Here is a 24911-nt window from a genome sequence, read left to right as displayed (position 1 = left end):
CGATAGTCGACGTATGAGTGGACGCGCCGTGAGAAAGCCCATAAAAGGGAGATCGCGAGGGTGTTCGGCGCACAGTCGCGCATCGTCTGTCCGTTAGTACGGTACGCGCCACTTGTCGCTGTTCGTGCTGCACTCGACCCGAGCATCATCTCGAGAAGAGCAACAGTTATGCCCTCAGATCATCGTGTCATTGGCTGATAAGCTCCAAAATTAAATTTCGTCACGCGTCTATACGCGGTAAGTGTAACATCATTCATCTACTTTAATTCCGCGAGCGTTCTGTGCGATTGGCGTAGTGTAGTTAGCGGGAAGAAGTTTATATCAGCTAGATTTAACTGGCAGTATATCACGTTTTTATTGGAATTTTTTAAATTGTCATTCCGACGGGGCAGATTTGTTATTATGAGAGATTCGCTAATTTATTTCGCCAAATACGGTGGTAATTGATATCTTCTACAATTTATGGTCATCGCCCAACGATGGACTTAATAAATTGAACACGATAGGCAGACGGGTAGTTTAAAATCTAAATAGCGCGTGATAATTTATATTCCATTGCAATTAATTTGCGTTGTTAACTTAGAACGTTGAAATTTGAAACGCCACCAGAGGAGAAACTGGAATTCGATTCATCGCAGAATAATTGTCATTATTATCGTGATTAATTTCTTGAGGGATTTCTCGAATTGTACGACGCCTCTGTTCAATTTAAGTGAACGCACAAAGTTATTCTATTCTACTATTCGAAATTAACATTCCGTGATAACCAGAGATAATTAATACTTCTAGAAAAATTTATCAGCCCGTACATTTATGCCAATTAACTAACATGAGTGTCGCTTTTAAGCGATTACGCGTAACGTGAAATCGCGCTCCTTTTCCTGCGATACCAAAAGAAGCTGTGCGAAGGCTCTTATTCAAGAGCGGCACAATATCGTTACACCTTCTTGGAAACTTACAAAAGTCGTACATACACGCGTATCATCACATAAATGCTATTCGTTTACGAGGAGAAAGAAAAAAAAAGAGGCACGTTTCCCCGATTTTTCAAGTGCTCGGATTTTTAATAGTTACAGACACTCGAAAAAGTCCGACGATATTCTTTACATAAAATGTCTGAAAAGTATTCGCTGAATACTAAAATTTTACAATGGAATTAGTCGTCAGGGTAGTGGTTACCTCACTCGAGTACGCGATTTAATTATCTCGAGGATAGTACCGACCTCCGTACAAACGAAAATTTCCTCCCACCGCCATAGTCCTCGCGATTTATTTGAACGTCGCCCTCGCTCGAGAGGTGCACGCTCTTCGCTTCTTTTCCAATTACCTTCGCACATGTCCCGGGAATGCTGTTATACGCTTTTGCCATAGGGATGAAGACTCGCCCGGCATAATGTACAATGACTATACCGTGCCGGCGAGCACTATGGTACTAAGCATTGCGGTTTAAGCTGCACGCCGATGCACGGGCGCCGTGATTCGAACTGCGCTCGCAGCCAACCGAGTAGTTGTGCTAAATGGTTCGCAAACTAATGTTCAAAATTCGGGCAATGTCGCGATGATAGTGGAAGTGCGAGATCGAGAAGTGGAGGATGAGGTGGAGGAGGAGGAGGAGGAGGAGGAGGACGGGGGTTGCCCGGGTGGGAATGGGAACAGTGAAATAGAAGGGGCGGCGGGACAAGCGAGGGAGAGAAAGCCAGAAAAAGAGAGGGTGAGAGGGGTGGCAGTAAGCGATGTCTACGAAGTCTTCCTTAGTTAAAACTTTTCAAGATTGAATTAAATAAAACTGCTACGATGTTTCCGTTATCCTGCCTTCTTTTTTTCCCCCTCTCTCTACTCTGTTTTTCTTTTTGGCTTTCTCTATCGAGCAGCGTTGCAACGAGACGACTTTCGGAATAATTAATACGAGAATACGGGAATCCGTGAAATTCGGGGATTGACATCGATGGAAGTAATAATGTACGCGTTCGGTGTTGTTTCTTTTCTCCCTTAATTATGTAGTCGCGCGCGCGAAATAAGGGGGGAATTTTTATATTTTTATAGGGGGTTGATAAATTCTTCCTGTCCGTATATCGTTATGTACCCTGTTGAACGCCTATTGGATTTTATATAGTTGTACCGGGAAATGGAAACAAGGTTCAGTTTATTTTTCTATGCATAGCAAATCTCATTTCCTTCGTACATATGCGTATGCGAAACAGATATCTTATTCCCATCCGTGCAATCAAAATAGGAGATTTTTAGATATTCCTCGGCGCGGATGTACAATAACGCGAATGTAATTCTTTGATTTGAATTGTAGTCGCCCACGTTGACAATCCGTCAAACGTATCTCTGACGGTTTTTTAACAAATAGACTTTCGACTTGCATACGCGGTATTGAACGTCTTGCAATTTTATGTTCCCGGGGGAATGGAGACGAATGAAAGGTAGTGCATCGAAAGGTCTATGTTCCACCGCAAGTTTAAGTTCATAACAGTTATATCCTGATTTATGAGCATTCTGATTTACGTCTATGCTTATTGTTTTCTCGCCTTGCCTCCTTAGCCGGGTAATTGCTTTTGAATCTAGAACCAGTGTTCTTTACGATGCGCTCTGAAAATTGAGCTTATTTTGTTAACATCGCATCGTATCGCGTCAGTTCCTTCGAACAAAAGAATACGTCAAGAAGATATATTAGGAACTATGTAGATACAGTGCCGGGGGTTGCAACGAGAACGTGACCAGCATGATATTGTATTTACACAAGGTTAATAGATATTAAATCACAACAGGAAATTGTCGGAAAGCAAAAAATCGCATAACAGACATGAAGCACGTAAAACGAATGACGTAAAAAGCTTTGAAAGTTGTTATAAAAAAAATAAACCGTTTTTTTTCGTTCCGCCATTCTACGCGGCCAGTTATTCTCTAATTAAAAGGTGCTTTAATTTCATCGAGTTTTACTACGATGTTCGTTCCAATACGATTACATTCATCGACGCAAACATAAAGCCCTTCAAAGGCTTCAAATAGTGCAGCCGATAAAAAGCAATTCGTGAAACAAATTCGAGGAACGGAATTCGTAGTATAAACGGAACCTCCGAAAAAAAGGGAGGAAAAAAGGATAGACAAAAATGAAAGAATAAAAGCAAGGAGAGAGAGAGAGAGAGAGAGAGGGAGAAAAGGAACAAATTTCCGATGATCCTCGCTTAATCGACGGCGTTTCCCCCGGCACGCTGTGAAAATCGAACCACCTTATTGCAGTCCACTTCTAATTTCACCAATGGCGCGTTTGTTTCTGCACCCTTTCATTGCACCACACGTTGCATCGTGACGAGGGATGTGTTATATAGAGGAAGTGACGAAAGTGAACGACAGGGATAATGGACAGGTTTAGCTAGAGTGGCTTTCCGTTCTGTAGAGGCATTTGTTCCCACCGACAGTAACTCGTGCCCGTAATAAACATGCCATGCCAACAGATTGACTGATGATACCGTTCGCCGTTAGATGTTATTGGTTGCCCCTATTACCTTTCACCATCGACTGCTATTCAATATATCCACGAGTGTTGGTAATTATTGCAGTCGCGCCTCCCCCTTTTTTTGTTGCCTTCCGCCCGCCCGCCATTTCGTAACTGCAAAGATTTATCTCCGAGGGAACGCATACCGGTGCGAGCGTTGAAAGCGCCGACGGGGGGATGGTTGGAAAAAAATAGAAGTAGACGGAAACGGAGGTTTCGCGCGGCGGCTGGTTCCGTGGCTGAAGTGACGATAGTTAGCCGGAAGTTGGAACGCGAGAGCAACCGGTCGAACTCAATTTCGCCCACGAAAAGGGAGAAAATGGCGAGATCTCGCATTACGGAGTCGTATCGTGTCTGATTAAATAAGAACGACAAGCAGGTATAATTAGGTTCCCTCGCAAACCAACGGGAAATGAAATTCCTCTTGAATCGAGCTTCCTACATGGCGCAGGATAAAGAAAAAAAAAAAAAAGAAACAGGCGAAGGAGAGGAGAAGGAAAATCCCGATGCGTCGGTGCTTGCGCCGTAACTCTTTCAAGTCCGAATCATTCACTGCTTGCTTATACTTGGACAGAAAAGCATAGTTCGCGTTACGAATTTATATTGTATCTCTCGCTCCGCTCGAAATTTCTTCCCTTTTCTTCCTTTTTTTTTTTTATTCGGTCTGTAAGAACGGTTGAATGCTTTGGCGGTGGTTCGTCGCCAGGTTGGGAAAGGGACCTCTTACCGGCATTCAGGGAGAACAGAGAGAGGAGAGAAAAGCACTCGAATCTCGGAGAAAGCGCAGTGCGGGAATGCCCTCGGGCACGATCGTCATTATCATAATTTTTTCTCAATGTCGCCTAACGAAGGTGACACTGAATGCGTAGAAGGCGTGCGTCGCGCATCGCGGCAAACAACAGCCCAGGCGAAACAGGTGGGGCAGGCGGGGGTTGATACGAGCGAGCGAAAGGGGTAAAGGGGCACCTGGTGTATCTCTCTGTGCACGGCCCAGCCGCGGGGTGCAACTTAATGAGCTTCCTGTGTTGGTTCCGCTTGTAGCGCATAACTCGCGTCTCTCACTCTTTCGTTTTCGTCTTTCGCGTTCTCCATCATCGCTCCTATCTACCCTTCGGGCTCGCCTCGTGTCTGATCCTCTCAAAATCCGACTGCTAAGCCGTCGTTTAGGATGCAGACGCTTACGATTGAAGGTAATTCGTGCGTAACGTCTGTTAAAACACAATCGTACCGGTGGATGTACCTCTCTCTGTCTCTGTCTCTTTCTCTCTCTCTCTCTCTCTCTCTCTCTCTCTCTCTCTCTTCCTCGAGGATTTTATTACTGTTTCCTAACATTCTTGTTAAAAAATTTGTCCGTTTCGAGCTTTCCAACCCTGTTTCGCAGCATCCTTGTCTGGCAATTATCGATGGTTCCTTTCAGCACGGTTCGCGGTCTCTTCTACGCTGAATTACGTTCGCGTGAAGGAGCTTCGCCAATAATTTGCCTCGCACTTGACATATTACTGTATTAGAATCTATAGTGGTCTATTTCCGCGTTACCACGGTTGATGTACGCTATGCTTGATCGGCCTATTGTATATGTGAAAATTCGATCGATAGTACGGTCATGCTCGTGTGCTGTGTCACGAACGTTTCGAAATGTTTCGAGACCGCCCGTCATTTCTGTAGGTTTCTCTTTGACCACGATCTGTACACGAATCCATTCGAGCCTTATTATCCCGAGGGTATCGGTAGAAACATATTCGATGTCGGATAAATCCCTAAGCGTCACTTACAGCAAGCTGTGAAACAAGAAACCCGCGGCCTTGTTGAGTGCTACGTCGCATTATGAGCCAGGTTTGTCGCCCCTAAGCCCCTTTACGTATGTAGCTTTTTCTGTACTAATTTCCCGAGAACCGTGTTTCGCTACCCTCCAGGCAGCCGGTCTGATTCTCTTGCCTTTGATTCTAAGGCGTTCTAATCTCGTTTAAATTAACAAGTTTTTAAGGATACTCGGTAAGTGGCAAGGTCCATTTTTGCCTCGCCCATTTTTTTGTTACACGTTAGTTTCCTTTTTTGTAAACACCAGTATCAATTAAATTTTCCATGCTTGGGTGGCGCATTTAAATACAACTCGACGAATCGTTGATTTAAATCTGATCAATATTAATGTAGCGTATTAAATTGCCTGTTACGAGCAAACACGTTTGAATACCATTCTGGTATTAGGACGATACATGTTACAAATATTTGTGACATGGCACGGTCAGCAATAACCGCAAGAATCTCTGCTCCCGACATAATTTTCGTCAAGGTATTTCTGCATCTCGAACTCTCGCGCACCCCGGATAACGCGCAGCGTAGAGTGCAGCTTATGCAAAATTATTGCTTAACAAATATATACGAATGCGGAGCAACATTACTTCTGTGCGGTTTAATGCGTTATATTAACCAATTGAATCAGTTCGAGCGGATAATAACATTAATTAATTAATACAGTAATATCTGCAAACAACCCAGTCTCGTTGCAATATCGGCGCTCTATTATGCTAGAGATTTACTTTTCAATGCGATATCGTCGCGATTATCAAAACATAATTTTCTATCGACCTATAGAATCCGTGGCACGGGCAAACATTTTCTTCCGTAAGCGATCCTTTAATACAACGACCGCAAGCTTCCCTTCTACGGAGATAACTCCGGTCCACGGAGAGCCGAAGGATCTTCGAACTCTCGGAGAATTTCCAGGGCTATGCATGCACGGTAACCCAACCAGTGTCATAATTGAATCTATGAGAAACACACTGCGAGTCAGATTAGAAGCTCTACGATGGTTTCGGCACATCTTGACCCCTCGGCATGCATGCACGAGCATCGTCGTACACTGTCCCTACGCAGCAGTTTGGAAACTGTTCCCTCGATAAACACGGGGCCACCCGGTGAATACAAATGTTCCGCCGCGCGAATCGAGAAGAAAGCGCTATTGCTATCTTCTCCTGAAGAGATTAATGAACGCGTCGCTCGTGAAAGTGGGCATCGCGAGACAAGACCGTGATTCCCGCGAGCGAAAATGAAAAACCGGAAACCGATGTTGCTGCTATAGCTCGGCACTCGAAACCGCGAGAACGGTAAAGGGTCGCCTACTCGAAACGAGTATAATACGTTTAACGAATGTAACTCGCCGCTGAACAATTATTACAAACGTTGCGATTGTTATTCCAAAGCAACTTTGTTCGTCGAGGGATGGGATTGTCGGGGTAGTAGCGAAAATCTATGTAAAACTGTACGCCAGGATAAAACAATAGATGAATATCTATCTTCATGACTAATTAAAATGTGGTGAACGATTGGCAATTATTTTTTGTCGCGTAAATACTGACGCACGTATACGTCCGTATAAATCATAGAAATCAGGTTGTCGAATGTTCTCATCTTTCTCCCCGTTATTTCGCGTCGAAACACAAAAGTCGCGCGTGGAAAAAGAACGAAACCAGTTGTTTTATCGTTGAGCGCAGCAACATATTTTTATCTACTATTTGCGTACTCGTTATTTCACATTGATTACGCGGAAGTGTTTAATGAATACATGATTTGATTACACAATTTGTTTATCAATTAAAAAGTTATAAACCCAACGGCTCGGGTTGCTCGCGATCCGGATAGGAAGCCGCAAATAGAGTACCCGTTCGCCGACGCAATTTCTTCCCGCGTGCGATTATACAAAGTGACTGGCATTCCCATCGGGCACGAGATTGGAGCATCAATTCTTAAAATCTATTCATCCGATATTTTCCTGTTTCCCGTTGCATCCGAACTATGGAGCCAATGTCACGATGCTGGAAATTCCTCGTGCCGGAATTCCACGCAGTCACGACCAACCCCCGTGCCGTAGGAGGCGGTGGCACGAGAGACGCGCGTGGCAGGTCAAACCCCGCCGGCACGTCTTTAAATCGCGTTCCATGTAATTCTATCAATCTTGTTTGACTTACTTTTATATGGACCTTGATCGGGCGAGGGCTTGGGGGGGCCCACCGTGCATAGGCGAGATACCTCTTCCTCGCCCGTTGCCAGTGATCGCGTGCCTCATTTCCCTCGATTCAATTTACGGCGTGACGGAAGTGTATAAGTGAATTTCGTACCCGTCCAGTGCCGAGCTGGTGTAATATTTTCCGCGCCACGCTCCGCCGATATCCATGACAGTGGCATGGTAAATGCAGCCCCCGAAGCCGGGCGTGAGGGAGGCAGGAGAAGAAGAGAATCGTTCACGAAAGTCGGAGGTCTCGTGGCGCGCACACGATCTCGAACTGTAGCGTGTCGATGCTCCAGAAAGCAGAAGGCGAAGTCAAGGTGGAGAGCCAACTTTACAGACAGTTTAAACCACAATCCTTAAGTTCCATCGTCCCATGAGAGGGAGAGAAAGAGAGTAGCGAGAGAGGCGGAGGGGGGAAGAGGGGCTGGGATATAGGCGAGGGTAAACCAGCGGGGAAGCGCAGCACAGGGACCAAGTTCCTGTGCAAACCTAACTGCGGCTATTACTCGGGTGGCAGTCTGTGCTCATCGATAGTCAATTTGCCATTTCGTGGTACGTTACGTGTGCTTCTGTTGCGTTCCGTGGAACGATCCGTTGCTCTCTACGCTGGATACCGCGGAAGTTCGTACTACGTTCGATCGATAACCACCGATATATATCTGGGCTACGTAAGACCTATTCGAAGATCCGATTTCACGGCGGGGCGAAATCATTTTTCATTTCTTTCTTTCGTTCGATTTCGTCGGGAAGGGAAATGATTAAGGAAAGACGCCTCCGTCGGCGGGCAAAACGACGGGCGATTGAATGGTTCTCTGGAAACGCGGATGCCACGTCCGCGTATCATAATCCAACGGTATCTCATCAAAAATGAAATATTACCGTCTGACTATTAGTTTACCACGCGGGCGCGTATACGGTAACGAGAGGATGAGGATGAAAATTGCTTTTGAGTAGCCGGTTCGGATCGACGGGTACCGTGGCAAATTTAATAAAGCGAGAATTTTGCTCCTCTGTGGAAGTTAGAGAGGCCTGCCTGTTCCCTTTTTGTAACCCGCTGCCAGCCGGGTGCTAATTATTACTTCTCACGTGAGACGGTTACGCACGCTCGTACGTGCATGCGAAAATTTCAACGATGCCGCATCATCGCTTCCCGTTTTTTGTTAACAAAAGAGGCTGTGACGCGGACCCGCGGCTTCTACTCGTGCGTGATTACGTTTCCCAGAAATGCAACGAGTTCGAACTATCGAAGTTCGCTCGATGAAGGGTGGCATCCGATGCACCGGGCGGCCGCGCGCGTGTCACCCTTCCCGGTTGGGTTGAAAAAAATTTTATTTCTGGACACGCGGGTACGCACGGACCCTGCCCGCGCTGATTAAAGGGTATATCGAATTCACGTCGAGCTCTTTATCCTCTCTCTCTCTCTCTCTCTCATTTTCTATTTCTCTCTATTTCTCGCTCTTTTCGTCGACGCGTGACACATACAGAGCTTTCGCCGAGCGACTCTACATCATCCCAGCCTGAACTTTCTTCCCATTGACCGTGTCGCCCCCTTAATGGCTTATAGAAACTTTCACGATATCCCCGTATACGAGGAATTTCAAACGTTCTCTTAAGTGACCGAACTTTTATCGCGAACGGACTGGCTAATCGATAGTAAAGCCCCTGAGTGACTTTTCCGAAAATCCCCGAGTATCCATATCATTGGAGCAGACTATAGCCGTACGACTGAGAGACGTTCGAACCGGTTTAATCGATGATTCAATGCAAATTGGAATCCATATTTCCGCGCGGTAGTATCGTTACCATCTCGATCCAGATTTTCGGTGTCTAACGATTACCAACTGGCGAAGACAAAACAGTCGACTTTTGCCCGTAAGGAAGATTAAATGCCACGATCTCACGTAACCCTTACCACGGGCAATAACGTTTCGAATAACGCCGGACCGACGTACGTATCGAGTTCGGTTTGAACTCCGAAAACTTGCTTGCTCCTACTGGCAACGGTCGGACTTTCATCGATAGTCAATCGCCATTTCCCTGTACCTTTTCGGTACGTTAACGAGCGGCGGGTGAGGGTAGGGCGAAAGCCAGGGGGATCGTGGTGGAAAATGCACGGATAAAAGGAGCCGTGGAAAGGAAGCGAGAAGGCGAGCGTGGAAGATGGGAAGGAACACACCGGGTAGAGGGCTACAGTTGCACTTTCCCAGATCACTGGAGGCTACCAAATGAATATGCCGGCGAACTTTTGTTGCTCGAATTAGGGCCGAGGCATTTTAAGGAATAAAAAATTCCCTCAATTAAGGATTATAGGTCGTCTTACAGAAAGCGAGTCGTTAAGCCCTTTTATATACTTCGCAACCCGAGTTGAATCTAATCGATTTCCACTTTATGAAAGAGGGATCCGTGTAATAACGTTTCCGCGTTCAATGTAAATTTCGTGACCGTCGGAACGGATTCGTAATAATGTTTGATTTCTTTGCGTGGAACAACATTGTTCGATGGGGTTGCGCGTATGCCGCGAACCCAGACATTTGAATCGATCGAGATGCCTACTTAAGTCGTATTAACCAAATGCCTGATTCGCAGGATAGTCTGAATGTGGTATTTAGCTGGCGCTGTTGCAAGTGTACCATGTAAACTGGTCTAATGGAGGTACGGTACGGTCATGCAGAAGTGTACGCATTATCCATCGGTAGCTGCTCGAATCGCAATCGAATCGAATTACGAGTTAGTAACACTTTGTCACGGGTTTTGCAGACACACCTGGCACATATCTGACCTTTGGCCCTGCTGCTAATTCAACTTGGTCGTTCTCCAAGTAATACGGGATTCTAAAAATCGATCCATCGCAAACCGCTTTAAAATGAAAAGGGAGAGAAACAGAGAGAGAAAGAGAGAGAGAGAGAGTGAAACACTTTGTTGTTTCACCTCTTTCTTCCCTTTTCGCGCGGCCACCGCGAAAGATTCGCGGCATTTAGTTAGGACGAAGGTTGCTTGTTCTTGCTGGCAAAAACGAGGAACGCGAGGGGTAAATCCGGTGAGAAGATTAGCCGAATGCAAAGGAACCGGCGCTCGACGTACTAAGGAGCTTCGACCGAGGGAATTCGATGAGAGTGCTCGAAAAGCGTGTACAGTTTTTAAGTGTACGGAAGAGAGCGATGCCGGGGAGAAACGCCACGGGGAAAGAAGCGAGGGGTCGAAAGCAGGGGAGGGAGAACGCGAAGACAGAGAAGTAGACTCCCGAGAAGAAAGTGGAAACTCGTAAGTAATAGCTCCGACAGCAAACCTGGTAAAATGAACGGATAGACGATGCCATGGAACGACTCTTATTTCCTTTCGCGCTACAGAAGTCAGGATAGCGAAGGAAAGAGTGGAAAAAAAAGGGATGAGAGTGGAACAGCGAAAAGCCAACGGTGGGAAAGAGGAGAGGCAGAAGGATTCTATATAGACAGGGGTGGAGAAAACGAAAGGAAAGGCGAGCCATGGTTGCTGCCGTGCTGTGTGTGTGTGTGGAACAGCCGAAGTTACCTTTTCTTTTTTCTTCCCTTACATTCTTTTTGCCTACACATCTCGGTACTCTCTTACCGAGGCGTTCTCCTTGTACTGCTGTGGGTGTCGGTTAAGCTCTAACGTTTAAGACCTCCGAAACAGACTTCGAGGCTCCCCAGACGCACTTTATGCGACCGAAAACCCCGGTTCTTTACCGTGTGTGAAATATTTTTTACTCTGTTTACCCGTGAACGTTGACCGACTTAAATGAAACGAGAACACAAAAATATGTGAAGATGATAAGAGAAAGTCTCCTACTATTTTTACTCCATCTCAAAGTAACGAAAAGAACTTTCGAATTAATGCTGGATTACATGAACGCGAACGGATATACTTTCCGCGTAAAAGGATGCGTACGTACGTGTTTGGTAATATTGGACTTTTCCTGCACGTCTACCGTACATCGGAATATTGATACACGGCTAGTAATTATGCATGGAGAGATCATTTTACGTGATATTCATAGAGGAGATAGTAAGAGAGAGAGAGAGAGAGAGAGAGGGAGTGGAGAAGAGAAAGAGACAAACTTTATATGCAGAATCAAAGATGCTTTTGGTAACCAAACCACGTCCAGCTTCCTTCGAGTCAGAAGTGGCCAACAGAACGGTTCATTGGATCCTTCAGAGAGACACTCGTTGGCTGTTATTCTCTCGGTAATACAGCATGCAATTCTGGTGCGCGCGTTTATAATACTCTGCGCATACACATCGGATAGACGTGCAAATGTATGCCCTGCGCGGGAATTGGTGTTTCGATGTTTAATTTGCTATGGTACAGCTAATGACGGATATTCAAAAGATCGCGAGCGACACTGTTTCCCATTTAATTATAATCACGCCCGAGGTAAATAGCCACGTACAAAACATCTGGACCCTATATTGAACACGTCACGAGATCGAGATACCTGAGAAATTCACTGCCGAATAATCGAAAACAATCATCGAGCCGTGCACGATTTCACAATAATCCCCGCGTTACTTCTCTCGAGTGTGTGCCCTTAAATAAAACGCGATGAAAGATTCATGCAAACTAATTAAGAGTCCGAGGGAAAAGAGGGAACGATCGCGAACAATATTTGTACGAGAGCGCGGGTAGCTACGGTTTAGCCGGCCTCCGCGTTACGATCAAATTCGTCCGTTTACCAATCGGACGGTAGTCGTAATTTCCAGCACGATTAATTGCTCGCTTTTCAGCTCGTCGGATTCTTTCTTTATTTCCTTCTTTCGCGGTACCATGAAATGGTTGTTAATTGCGCTTGGCCCCTCGCGAAACAACCAACGACGCAACCATTCGCCTTCACGGAATCACCATGCGAAAGTGTAATCGCTAAAAGCTTTTCTCCCCTTGTCTCGGTTACGATGTTGTCCTCTTGTAAATATTGTAAAAACAACGAAAAAGAGCCAACAAAAATAGTGGTCGCCGGCTGATGTCCGCGACTCGACTTTCCTCGTATTTTCGCCTAAAAAGCTGCAGTCCAGTGGAACGCGATGCACTTTCGCAGCACTGTTTAACAGGAATATGTATGCATGTCGGCCGTCGTGGTTCACAGCGTCGGTGCTACTGTAATTTTCGTTCGCCCGTGGTACGTACGAGGAAAAGCGCGGGCGAATTTTTAAAGGTTTAACTTCGTACGAACTCGCGCACTTTCATTTGCTACCCCTCGACCTCTACCGTAGGAACGTACGCCTACCGCTCCGTTTGTCACCGACACCGCGCCACCCTCTGTCCATCTCTTTCGCCGCCCAACACCCCTCTGTTTATTATACGCGAAAGAAATTTCTTTCAACGCGGTACATACAATTTTTAATGCGCGACAATTTAGCGCGATAGATTTTTCGACGTCCGTTACTCGTTAAACGCACGTTACACGTGATCATTACACCATTAACTGTCCGCGATGGCGAGCAAACAACAAACTGGGTAGCGGAAATAAAGAAATAAAAAGTGTTAATAAACAAACGAGGAATGTGAATAACCTGAACTGTGGCGTTACCATAATTAAAAGTCACGTGAAACGGAGTGTGTTAAGCGCGGCGGTAATGGCGCCATCGTGGTGCTCCAAGTGTTAATGAAACTTCCCCCACAAGCAATTAATTATAAATTCATTCTATATCAGGATATCGGCCACTTCGCGTGCTTTTTCCCGGTTCCCGGGCCAGCTACGATAGCTTTCCGCCAACGTAACGTCTCACCTTCTGGGAATCGCGGTCGATCCGTGGCCGAGCATTAAAAATATTAAACGCGTGTAATCTCCGGCTACTTTTCAACTTTACCGTCCCACACTCCCGTTCGAAAATCCGCCCTTCCTCTCGCCTCTCATCGTTTGCCTCCGCGGAACCGGGCGGTTATTTAAGTTAAACGGCACACAGCCGCAGCGTAATTTTCAACGACGCAAAGAGAACGTTGCCCGAAGTCATAAAGGGCCAGGGTTCGACGCGGGCGAAATTTTCATTTGACCGGCCTCTACGTGGAAACGTTCGCTCCGCTCGCGCGATCCGCGCGAGTGTGCGTATTCCGCGCGGGCCTCACCTCGATGGGGGTGGCGGCGGCGTTGGTGGATACTAGGCGAAGGGTGGCAGCTGAAAAGGGAAGAGCAGAGGCAGCAGGCACCCACTATTCGAGTATTATTGCGGTGCTGGCTGCTGGAGGGTGAGGACGGGATATATCAACGGTTGGCGTTTATGTGGCGACCAACTGTCGAGTTAATATTCACGCGATTCAGCTTGACCCCGCACCGCCCCTCACACCCTCTTTGAACCTGCTTCCGTTGGCGGCCATGCGAAATTCTTGACTTCGCCCTTCCGCCCGTCACATTATGCGTCTTCTCCCCGCTGACCTTTTCAGACCAATTGATACGTGCACGCTCCTGTGTACGTTGGTACACTGTTGTCTCGCGTTAGAGAGGAAAGTTATGGGAATTGTGTTACCCGTTCTGCCGGGCGCCAGCGAAATCAACGGATTCTGATGTTAACTCCCTGGCAATCTGGCACCTTTTGTTTCGCGAAAGATGAAACAGGAATGATTGCGATAATTTATTTATCGTCGCACGCTGCGGGTTTAATTCTTTGGTAAATAATATAACGAGAGAACAGGATGGTTAGTTGGATGGTAAGTTGCGACCCATAAATTATATTCAGAGAGATAGATTAATCCGTTCTATCGACTAAACAATTAATCGTTTCTGTTGCAGTACGTATGGCGTATGGCCTGCTCTATGGTATGGCATCGCGGGACATTGTTCTTTGCTTCTTCCTCGCCGTCTTCCTCTACTCGAGTTTCGGTAAGAATCAAACGAGATGTTGCCTCTTTAGAATCGCGAGTGGCGGGTACTCTTCACCCAATTACACCGACCGTGGGGGCGGGAGCAAGAAAGAACGGTTAGGGGCGGGAGGGTGTGGGAATAAGTTTGAATTGGTTGGAATGCGGGCACAAAAGTTACAAGTTTTTTAATCCCTACAAAATGATACGAACGAATCTCTTGTATCCGTAATAGCATCGTGCCGTTCTTTCTTTCTCCTTCCCGATGTCGTTTCCTTGCTCCACTTTTCGCTAAGAATCAAATAAAATGCCCCCTAAAAGCACTATCGGAAGTCTCCGTAGCTTCCGTAAAAGCATTCCCGCGCGCACCGTCGAACACAGGGCGGAAACACTATACAAGCATCGCACGGCTAAACGTTTCCGTGGCTTTTGTTTCCCGCCCCGAAATATTCGTTTGATATCCAATTTCTCGTTTCATCGTACGTTTACGTGCGACAAAGGCATAAACGCCCGGCCTCCGATTCGTTTTTACCATTTTTACCATTCGGCCGCACGAAACTGTCGTTATTTAATAAGGTGTCAGAGAAGTTGTGCCGCGCGCGTTTTGATATGGTTAATAAACATCCCGTTACCCGGTTCGTTTCGTTTTTTGCCGTTCCCCCTTTCAGCTCTCGTTCTCTCTGTCTTCCTCTTTCTTTTTTAACACCCCGGAATTCAATGCCACGCGACACAGAAAAAGCACATCGAACGAGGAGAGACTAAATCTGAATAGCCGGCGGAAAAAGAATTATTGCCCCATAACTTCACCGCGCGTACAGTCGCCATGAATCTATAGAGGCGCGATATGCATGACGAGCTAGATTAAGCTGGTCCGGTTAGGAGAGATGTAAAAGATTAAAGAAATCAATATCGAGTCGGGCGGATGAATGGAGAAAGGTAAACGTCCAATGAAACTGCACGTGCTGACGGTATCACTTTAAAACTTTCGGCTAGCCGGCACATACGTAGTTGCCCGGATTGTTTTCGTTCGAAACCGTACACCTAAGTTAATTACATGTAAAGTTGGCGGATCATTAATCCCACGATCGTTAATTATACCGGCCATAGGTCAGGCGATGCCAAAGTCCGAGGTCCAGCCAGAATTTCTAGCACTTCTGGAGAACCATACGGTCATTCAAGGTCGTGACGTCTCCTTCACCTGCGTCGTTAATCATCTTCAATCTTACAAGGTAATTGCATCCACCTGTCGGTGTAATTAGTAAGTCGATTAAGGGCAGCTCGGTTGGGAAATCGTAAGTAACAGCCTAAATCGCGCCTAATCCTGTAAACAGTAACCGTGACTCGGAAACGGAGCAGCGTTTTATTGAACAACGTGGCCATCGTTGCGTAACTTTGGTTAACCATGTGTGATACACGGAGCGTGCCAATATTTGCATTTTATATCGACGGTATGCGCCGAACACAACGAAATACGGGCGTGTGGGTGTTGATTATGACAAAGTACGTAGGTTTGCACTTTCGTCGGTCCGCACACACGATCAGCTCTCTCTGTCCAGAGCTCCTTGCGGGATCGGGAGCCCCGCCGAGAAATTCACTTTCGAGAAGAAGTCCAAGTTTGATTGCGCGCTCGAATCGACAATCGCTTCTATCGCGAGATGAAACGTCTTGGCACGTGTTCAGAAGATTTCATCCTGCCTTATACGCGGGATGGTAAAGGACACAAGAGTGGCGGGGAAGAAGAAGAAGAAGAAGAAAAAGAAGACGAAGAAGAAGAAGAAGAAGAAGTGGGAAAAAGTGGAAGCATGGGGAATCCGAATGTTACAGCGAGCAGAGAGTACCCGGGGAAAAGAAAGGAAGCTGGAAAGAAGAGACATAAATCAGAGTCGCTAATATAGCGTGCAACATGAATGGTCCTGATTTTTGCTACTTGAAAAGCATCGTGTCCTTTCCCTTTCTTCTCCTGGCTTCAGCCGTCTACTTTTGTTTCAAAACTACAATAGCTTCACGTCAAAATGCTCGTGACGGGGAAAATATTATTACGCAAACAATTTTTCGTTCCGAATACCGGAGACAAAAGACAGATATCGGGAATCGATTATGTTCCACGTCACTTCGCCAGTGTTATGCGCTAGGGATCAAGATATTGCGAAATTCAGTCGGAAAAACCGATTCGTTCAGAGTAATTACTTTAAACGGTCGCGGCATCGATCGGTACGCGTTCGTTTCAGCACGGCCAGAGAGGAACGCATTCGCCGGTCCAATGTCATTCTAAACGTGAGAGATATAACAGATGCCTGTACGCGCGCACCGCGCAGGGATTCGGTCGTTGAATGTTTGCGTAAAAAATTTTTTTCCACCAACAGGTAGAATTCTCTCCTGTCTGACAGAACAGGCGAACGGTCCATCAGCGTTATTTATGCACATCTTAAATTCCATTGCCGCTGGATCAAAATGGCGCTTTTGTTCTGCCGATTTAAAAGCCCTTTCACCCGCTCAATGGAACCGTCGTTTGAAATACGACAGATCGAGCACGCAGGAAGTATGTTCGTACCAAACGGGACCAACGGGAAGTACACGAACACCGATTGGAATTTGAATCCCGGAATCCAATAACAGTGTTCACTCACTTCCGCCACGATCCGCAAGTAAATAATTACGTTTCAGCAGGGTTGAACGTACAAATGAATTTTCAGATTTACATAACGAGCTGATCCCGATCGGTCAGATCGTAATCGATGTTTAGAGGGATAATCGTCTAGTTTATGTTATATCCACGGTAAGAGAAAGCGACTCGGTCTTTTATCCTCGAGTAATCGCAACGATGCCCCGGTTTACTATCGATATTGTTCGTCCCGAGGAAGCAACAAATGGGGAATAAGAGTTGAATTACGCCGTAATTCGAGCCTTTTTTCTCTCTCTTGCTCTCCCTCTCTCTCTCTCTCTCCCAGTTACTTTCTTTTATTACAGCATAATATTTACGTTCCAAGTCTTAACGGGCGCATTTATGTTGGAATTCATGAATACAGAAGGCAACGGGAAATCGGAGAGAACATTTTACGTTCGCACAGGGAGAAACTTGTTCTCGTATATCGCTTAAAATATGTAATTCGCGCGCGTAAATAATTTTCGTTTATCTTAACGTAACAGCCTGCGAAATGTAAACTCTTCTACACTTTTTGTTCTCTGCGAACGTGTAACCATAATGCAGGCAACAAAAAAGGGATCCATGTTAAATGCATTCCATCCATTCGTATCACGAGCTCTCCCCTTTTCAAGCTTTGAAAAATCCGTCCGACGAGAAGCGTTTCTTTAGAAATTTATTATTCATAGCTCGTAAACGATTACAAGGTACGCGGGGGACGGGTAAACGGGAGAGCGTAATAAGAAGGACCCCTCGAACGCGGCTGCCCTAACGGGGTAGGTTTAACTGTCTAATCAAGAAAGTAACCAGGCCACTAGTAACGTTCAATAGACACTAAAATGGCAGCATCTGGAATTCGAGTGATCAGTCTTGGTACATTCAAACGGGGGAGGCATTATTCTTATTGCACCACCCTCCGTCCCTCAGAATCGTCCAGAACGTATTACTAGAGAGAACCTACGTACAATATATATTGTGCTCTCTCCCTCTCTCTATCATCTCTCCTTTTCTCTTTCACTAACTGTTGTAGACAGAACAAGAAGCGTCATCCATAATAAACTAATTCTAGAACGACGATATCATAAGGGGTGGGCGGCGTAAGTAATGCAACCGCAAGTCGCGGTGCTGAAACTGCGAGAACGTTCATACCCCCGTGATTGTATTATGCAGGTTGCCTGGATGAAGTCCGACTCGAAAGCTATCCTAGCCATTCATACGCGCATGGTCGCTCAAAATCCACGGTTGTCTGTCACTCACAACGGACATAACACGTGGAAACTGCATGTGACCAACGTCCAACCGAACGACTCTGGCACGTACATGTGTCAAGTTAATACGGATCCTATGAGGAGTCAGGTTAGTATGTTCGTCTTTATCTCTAGTTATTGAATGTTCACAGCTTTCTCTCCCTCTCTCTCCCTCTCTCTTTATACATGCAGATACGCGTTATAATAGAGTATTGTAACGCGCTATATGTCGAGCGATTACCATTTTTTACCTCCCCCTTTCTATTCCGTTTTTAATCGTCCCGATATTATATACGATACAATGCGAACGGAGGGAAGTGAGTTAATAGATAACGTTGCTGCATTACCGTCGATTGGACGTAACATGGTTGACACGTCGAAAATATTACTATCGAAGGGATAGCCTGGTGATAACATCGACAAAATTGAACACGAAATTTCGCGCGGAAAGTCGAGTGAAAACGCGAGTGGAATGAAAAGAGAGGGGAAAATATATCGGGTTATTCGTTTCGTTGTACCCCCAGTTATCGTTACAACTGGTAACCCATTGACTCTGGCTGCGTTTTTTCGCCGATGGAAAACCTAGATTAGAGAAAAGTCGGCATCGCAGCAGTGGTATTTGTTGAGGCACGGGTCCGCGAGTTAAGCTTGATTTAAATGTTCGAGAGGGAGAGAAAGGTGGAATGGACACCATGGGTCAGGGGGATCTTCGCCACGGACAGACAAATGGTAGTATATGAGATGGTCTCTAACGACCTTTGCGCAGACGGGACACATGAAGGTAGTGATACCACCCGATATCATGGATTTGGACGACTCGGCCGATCTCCTAACGGCTAAAGAGAACAGTGATCTGCGACTACGATGTCGAGCCACGGGGACACCAAAGCCAGTGGTCACTTGGCGGCGGGAAGACGGACGAAATATTACCCTCCGAACGGAGCACAGTGTTCAACGAGGTAACGTATACGAAAATCAATATTTTCGACAATCACTGGACAGTGTGTACGAAATATTCCTTTACTCTTTCTATCAACGGCAACATTCACAGTAGTAATTACAAGTTAAAGGCTCGGGGTATGTCTCTAGCATATCTCGACTGAAATTTATTATTGTCGACTGATTAAATTAAATTATCGTGGCTACAAGTAGGTCGTTCTACTTGGCGTCGCTTCGAAAAAGATATTTTTAATAACAGAGAACAGGTCGCAATAGACGACTACTATTTTCCGTCGTTATAATTGAAATTGTCCCGGAAGATAATTAGCTCGTATTCTCACTATTAAACGTTAAAAGTATTCCCGACTTGCATGGACGAATAATTTTCCGGTGATGATAAAAAATGCATGAGGGCACGAGTGGGACGTTGCTCAAGTATTTCGATGCATTTTCGTCCGTCCAACGAGATGTTCGTGGAACGTATCAACGTAAAAGCGCGAACCCGTCTGGTCCATCGCGTTCCGTAGAAAATCAGCCAGCCGATTAGCCTTTCTAACAGTGAGTGATGGATGTTGACTTTACATATATTTCCTCTTCGCCGACCCCATCGATTCGCATACCCGATTGCAATATTCGCTGTGTACACCTCGCCGCGGAAGTGTCTACCACTCAGAATCTATATGGTGCCCGGCGATCCGACGATCTTCCCCAAAACGTATCACGGGGAAGTACTCTCGTTGTTTCGGCCCCCTTAATGAGCTTCAAACCGCGGTCCACCCTCGTTTTCCCCCATGGACGCGTTACACGTTCCGCGGAAGCCGCAATAAAAACGATATACGGAATATTAAAGTGGAATGCGATTAAGTACCCACGTGAGTCATGCAGATATTAAAAGAAGAACGGAATTTTAAAAACCCTCAAATAGACTAAGAGTAGCCATTAAATCGAGCATAGGATAAAAGTACCTAATATTTGCAATTCCGACTGGGGCCGAAAGTTTCGTCGAATTAGGCGCTGTACCATTTACTGAAACATTTATTCGATTAAAATGGAACGGAAATTACCGTCTGGTCTAAATCAGTCAAAGAAGGATGGAAACGTTGGTACAGTGAAATCATTGAAATAGAATAAAGTTGTTACCTAAATTGGGACATCCTACGGTAGAATAGAAATATGCGAATATAGTACTTGTTCGCATTGGTGTACGAGATTTCGAGTGACCCGTTGAATATGCCCCGCGCAGTAAAATCGTACGAAGGGGAGCAGCTTCATTTGAGGGGCATTCTGCGGCAGGAGATGGGCTCTTACCTCTGCATCGCGTCTAACGGTGTGCCGCCGACGGTCAGCAAGCGATATTACGTGAACGTGCGATGTAAGTGAAGCGTGGCGCGGCCCGTTAAATCGACGGGCCACTGCCATCGAAGAAACTTCCAAATGATTAATTATGGTTTTCTCCTGGCGCAGTTAAACCGCTGATTAAAGTCTCGAACCAATTAGTAGCGGCACCTGCTAACAGCGACGTCGTTCTTCATTGCTACGTCGAGTCCTGGCCGAAGGCTCTGAATACATGGTACAGGGACGATGGTGAGCATGTAATATCGAAACCCACGTGTTATTTCTCAATGTCGTGTGTACCCTTCGTGGACGAGCGTTTGCTCGCCCTGTAACGCGAACTACCGCCACGTTCCACGAACTATGGCGAACGGTTGCAGGTATGAAGTTATTGTCCGACGAGAAACACGTTCTAACGGAGCTTCCGTTGAACGATTACGCGTATCAATTGAACCTGACCATCAAGAGATTGAACAGGGATGACTTTGGCAGTTACACCTGCGCCGCGGAAAATCTACTCGGCAAAGCTGAAGGAACGATAAGGCTTCAAGGTAACTGTAATCGACTTTATAATTTACAATAGAGTTAGAATCGGTACTGCTCACGCGTTTGGTACCGTTACCCGTGGGAACCAATTATATTCGATGATATATCTTGCTCGTGTATAGGATTCGATACCAGTTACCGTTTCTATGCTGCGGTAACAGCGTTGAAAGGGTAAAAGCTTGCTAAGCTCATTTTTCGGAACCTAATTAAACGTTCTGTGTTTTTCGTCTGTACTCTTGTAACGATTGCTCCGAAATATTTATTACAACGCGAGGAACGCGAACAGGCAGATTTGCACGGTAAATAAAAAAAGGTGGCTTCGTTAGAAGAGTACTTTATAATTTTAAACAACGGTTCCACGAGGGCCCCATCAAGCGATAACTATTTCGAATTCGCAAACTCGCTTACATTTCTCCTAATGACCGTTCAACGTGACGGCGTGATAAAAATTCAATTCGCGCATAATGTTTTCAGAGTTGCATCTGACGAGAACTACCTCGGTACCCATCCGCTACAACACGGAACTCATCGACAAGTACGGACCGAAGAAGCAATTGGAAAGAAAAGGGAAACACTACACGTTCGGCTGGGAGGGGGGTTCATTGTCGAAAAATAACGGGAATACGGGTCACACAGCGTCCGTGCTGAAGAGGAACAGTTCGAACGCATTGATGGATGTCACAGTGAAAAAATCAAAAGTTTCATCATACCCGGCTCCGGCACCTGCGCCAGCGCATTTTGCACCGACCCAGCAGAACGTTCAGAACAGCGTCACGTCGCCACGACAACACTCGCGATTAAACTGCGTAGGATTAATGTTCGCTTTCCTAGTGATAGTGATCTGTAGCTGGTAAACAGTCGGCTGTTTCGTATGTACGAAAGAGTACAAAATCACCTTTCATCGTAGAGATTAAAAGTAAAGGCGAAAACCACCCCCTCCCCGCCGCCCCCGAAAAAAAAATTGGGGTGGAAAGTGTATCTCGAGAGAAGCTCATTTTATCCTAACTAGGCGCTCGTCGTATTTTACGTTTGACAACTTGTACGTTTCGAATTTGTACGGGAAACGTCGTTTGTACATCCTTTTTATCTTCCTATCCAGAAAATCGTCAGCGACGCGCCTGTCGTGTAGTAAAGTGCACGCACAATCTTGGGACTATAGGTGTTGTTCACTATAGGTGTGTGATGATTATGAGAAGCGCATCCAGTGTACATCGTTCTGTGGTGTAAATAACGAAACGGTTTTTATGACAATAACTGTAGCTGTATACGATAAATCGGTAGAACAATCATCGACCACCGATAAAGATGATATCACACGTTTCACTCTGATCGAACAACGCGATTGACTCGGCGCGAACGTAAGCGGGATGAATAGGGTAAATTAAATTGTCCACTTTGCTTCTGATTCTTTCGCATCGATCGCGTTGTTCGACCATAGTGGGCCGTGTTATTTCGCCTTAACGCTCGTAGACTATCGTTGTTGACGGATATACACGAGGAAAGCATGTACCTTTACCAAAATCGATGGATGTTCGTTTATTATACTCGATATCTCGTGCAGCACTGCCAGAACAGAGAGGTACAGTTATTTTTGAGCGAGCGGAAACGTTAATTGTGTATATATATTTTGCGCGTGTGCATGTCGAGGAGAATTGTTGAGATAAAAGTTACGAGGAGTAAGTTGATTTCTCCATTGCTTTTTTCACGAATTCGTTCGAGGGAATCGGTTGCCCAGGCATGAATGTGATAGAACGAACGAACGTAATCCACTATCGCCCACTCGATCATCGGTTCGTGAAACGTTCTCTATTAGCAACCAATGAATGTATCGTTTATCGATGTTAACGTCTGAGTTGTGTATCCGTGTATATATGTACGACAATAAACGTTGTTTTTACCATAAACTTCACTATCTGCAATTCCTTTCATTCTTTTCCTTACGCACCCTTAAGATCATTAGAAGATAATTTCAAATAGTACGATCATTTTTTTTCTACGAAACAAGGAACAGCCTCTTCAATCGAATACGCAACAACTGATTCTCTTATCAAAAGAGGAAAACGTAACAGGAAACGAAGGATACATCGCCTACGCGATTCAGTTGCGCATCGCACGAGGCATCAGGAATGTTCAGTTATTAAACGCTCGTGTTTGGCGTCGGTTCGTTTCTATCAAACGTGAATCATGAAGTATCTTGTAAATGCGTGTTTCATTTTTCATTTATTGGCAAGATTCGTGACGGGTTCGAACAATTGCGAGACTATTACCGAGGGTAATGATAAGCATGTATCGTTCATCTGCATGGACCAAATGAATTTGAAGGCATTAGAAAAGGCATGGACCAATACGACGAAGATACAAATTTCAGATTCGAGAATACCTATTATCCCAAAGTAAGAGAAACAAGATTCATATTATTTAAGTATGAGGATTTTATCGTAAATCAGAGTTAGGGTAAGAAGAGTAATATTAAACTATAACTAGAGAACAATTAACATGTGTACTGATACTAAGACAAAAGATTAAAAATGAAATAACTATTGAAAATTTAATGCACGTCGTGTTGTGCGTAGAAATAGCTTCGTAAAATTTGGAGCAACCCTGAAAACTTTGGATTTACACGGATCAGGCATACACATCATAGAGTCTAAGGCATTCGCAGGCCTAACAAAACTGGAAAACTTACTACTGTGGGGAAACCAATTGAAGACCGTAACGGAAGATTGGCTTACGGGCATGTACAATTTAAAAACACTCGATTTGTCGTTTAACAATATCGAGGTGATCGACTACCGTATATTTACGCTGTTTCCCAAATTGGAAAACTTCTACTTTGATTACAATCAAATCAAATTCATCGACTACACTATGTTCGCGTATCTACAAAACCTTAAAAATGTCAAGTTCGAGAAGAACCCGTTGAGCTGGGGGTGAGTATTTTCAGAACTCCAACGTTTCCCGCAACTTTAAACGAGTTGCAGAAAAATGTGAGACGCATCTATCTTTTTTCTCTCTCTACCTCATTATCAAGCGTGCATGTAAAAACTGCATACGTGCTTCTGATTACGAGAACGGTATAAGCGAAAAAAAAATTTGAAAGGAACAGTTGAATCTCTTTGCTATTCTGTACTATACGATTCCATATCACAAGAAGATGGAATCGTCTTTCTAAACTTTGGAATTCTTTTAGAAAGACAGTCGTGTAGTTTTTAACGTACGTAAATGTGAAATTCGAAATACTCTAGTATGAAAGAAAACTTTTATCTTTGAGGCGATTTATTTGTCTTTTCATAATTCATAGATTCCGTGCACATTTAACATGGCAATTGGAGAATCAACATGTTAAATATAGCGAAGACTGGGAAAATTGGAGGTGGATGATAGTCGTCATCAAAGAATGTTCGGAAAGTGGCTTGTATGGGGATATACCAGCAGATACAATACTTGATTGTGTTGTTGCAAAATTGCTGGACTACACGTTCGAAATATTCTCCACGAATATGATACACGAAAACATTGACTGCACTACGAAAGCAAGGCAGCTGACACTTTGCATGAGACCCAAAAATGCGACTGGTAATACGGACAACGAGACTGCAAGGAGAATACTTGAAGATTACACAGCGATCCTACCTACAATGATAAGATCTATGTCCAGATTTTCGGTACCATCATTCTAAAATGTTTTAAATCATAAAAAAAAGATAGTGCTGTAGAAGAGTTAGCTGTATGTTGCTTGAAGATATCAAAACAACCGGAAGTTAGGTATGAGAAGAAAATTAGCTAGAGCACGATGTATCTGATCTATTGTATATTTTAACCTTAATAAAATTCAAAGTTATAATTTTTATAATTTATTGAATACTGTTCGCGATTTGAGATGGTTCCTTG

General features: G+C 45.0%; 2 protein-coding genes across 3 annotated transcripts; both read left to right on the top strand.

Moving 5' to 3' along the window:
- Nucleotides 1-89: 89 nt before the first annotated feature.
- Nucleotides 90-22882, top strand: LOC143428834 (lachesin). Of its 2 annotated transcripts, XM_076903985.1 has the most exons (9): nucleotides 90-237; nucleotides 14248-14337; nucleotides 15423-15544; nucleotides 18127-18312; nucleotides 18970-19162; nucleotides 20386-20514; nucleotides 20607-20726; nucleotides 20855-21025; nucleotides 21495-22882. In XM_076903985.1, the coding sequence occupies exons 2-9, from the start codon at nucleotides 14253-14255 to the stop codon at nucleotides 21872-21874; spliced, it is 1386 nt and encodes a 461-aa protein (XP_076760100.1). In that variant the 5' UTR covers nucleotides 90-237; nucleotides 14248-14252; the 3' UTR covers nucleotides 21875-22882. The 2 variants fall into 2 exon arrangements, with proteins under 2 accessions (XP_076760100.1, XP_076760101.1); XM_076903986.1 differs by lacking the exon at nucleotides 15423-15544.
- A 255-nt stretch (nucleotides 22883-23137) lies between these two features.
- LOC143429214 (uncharacterized) lies at nucleotides 23138-24714 on the top strand. Its single transcript, XM_076904718.1, has 3 exons — nucleotides 23138-23413; nucleotides 23594-23950; nucleotides 24322-24714. The coding sequence occupies exons 1-3, from the start codon at nucleotides 23205-23207 to the stop codon at nucleotides 24698-24700; spliced, it is 945 nt and encodes a 314-aa protein (XP_076760833.1). The 5' UTR covers nucleotides 23138-23204; the 3' UTR covers nucleotides 24701-24714.
- Nucleotides 24715-24911: the final 197 nt, after the last annotated feature.

This window comes from Xylocopa sonorina, chromosome 11, assembly GCF_050948175.1.
Source record: "Xylocopa sonorina isolate GNS202 chromosome 11, iyXylSono1_principal, whole genome shotgun sequence".
In the NCBI taxonomy this organism is placed as follows: Eukaryota; Metazoa; Arthropoda; class Insecta; order Hymenoptera; family Apidae; genus Xylocopa; species Xylocopa sonorina.
This window is presented reverse-complemented; position numbering and strand designations above follow the sequence as displayed.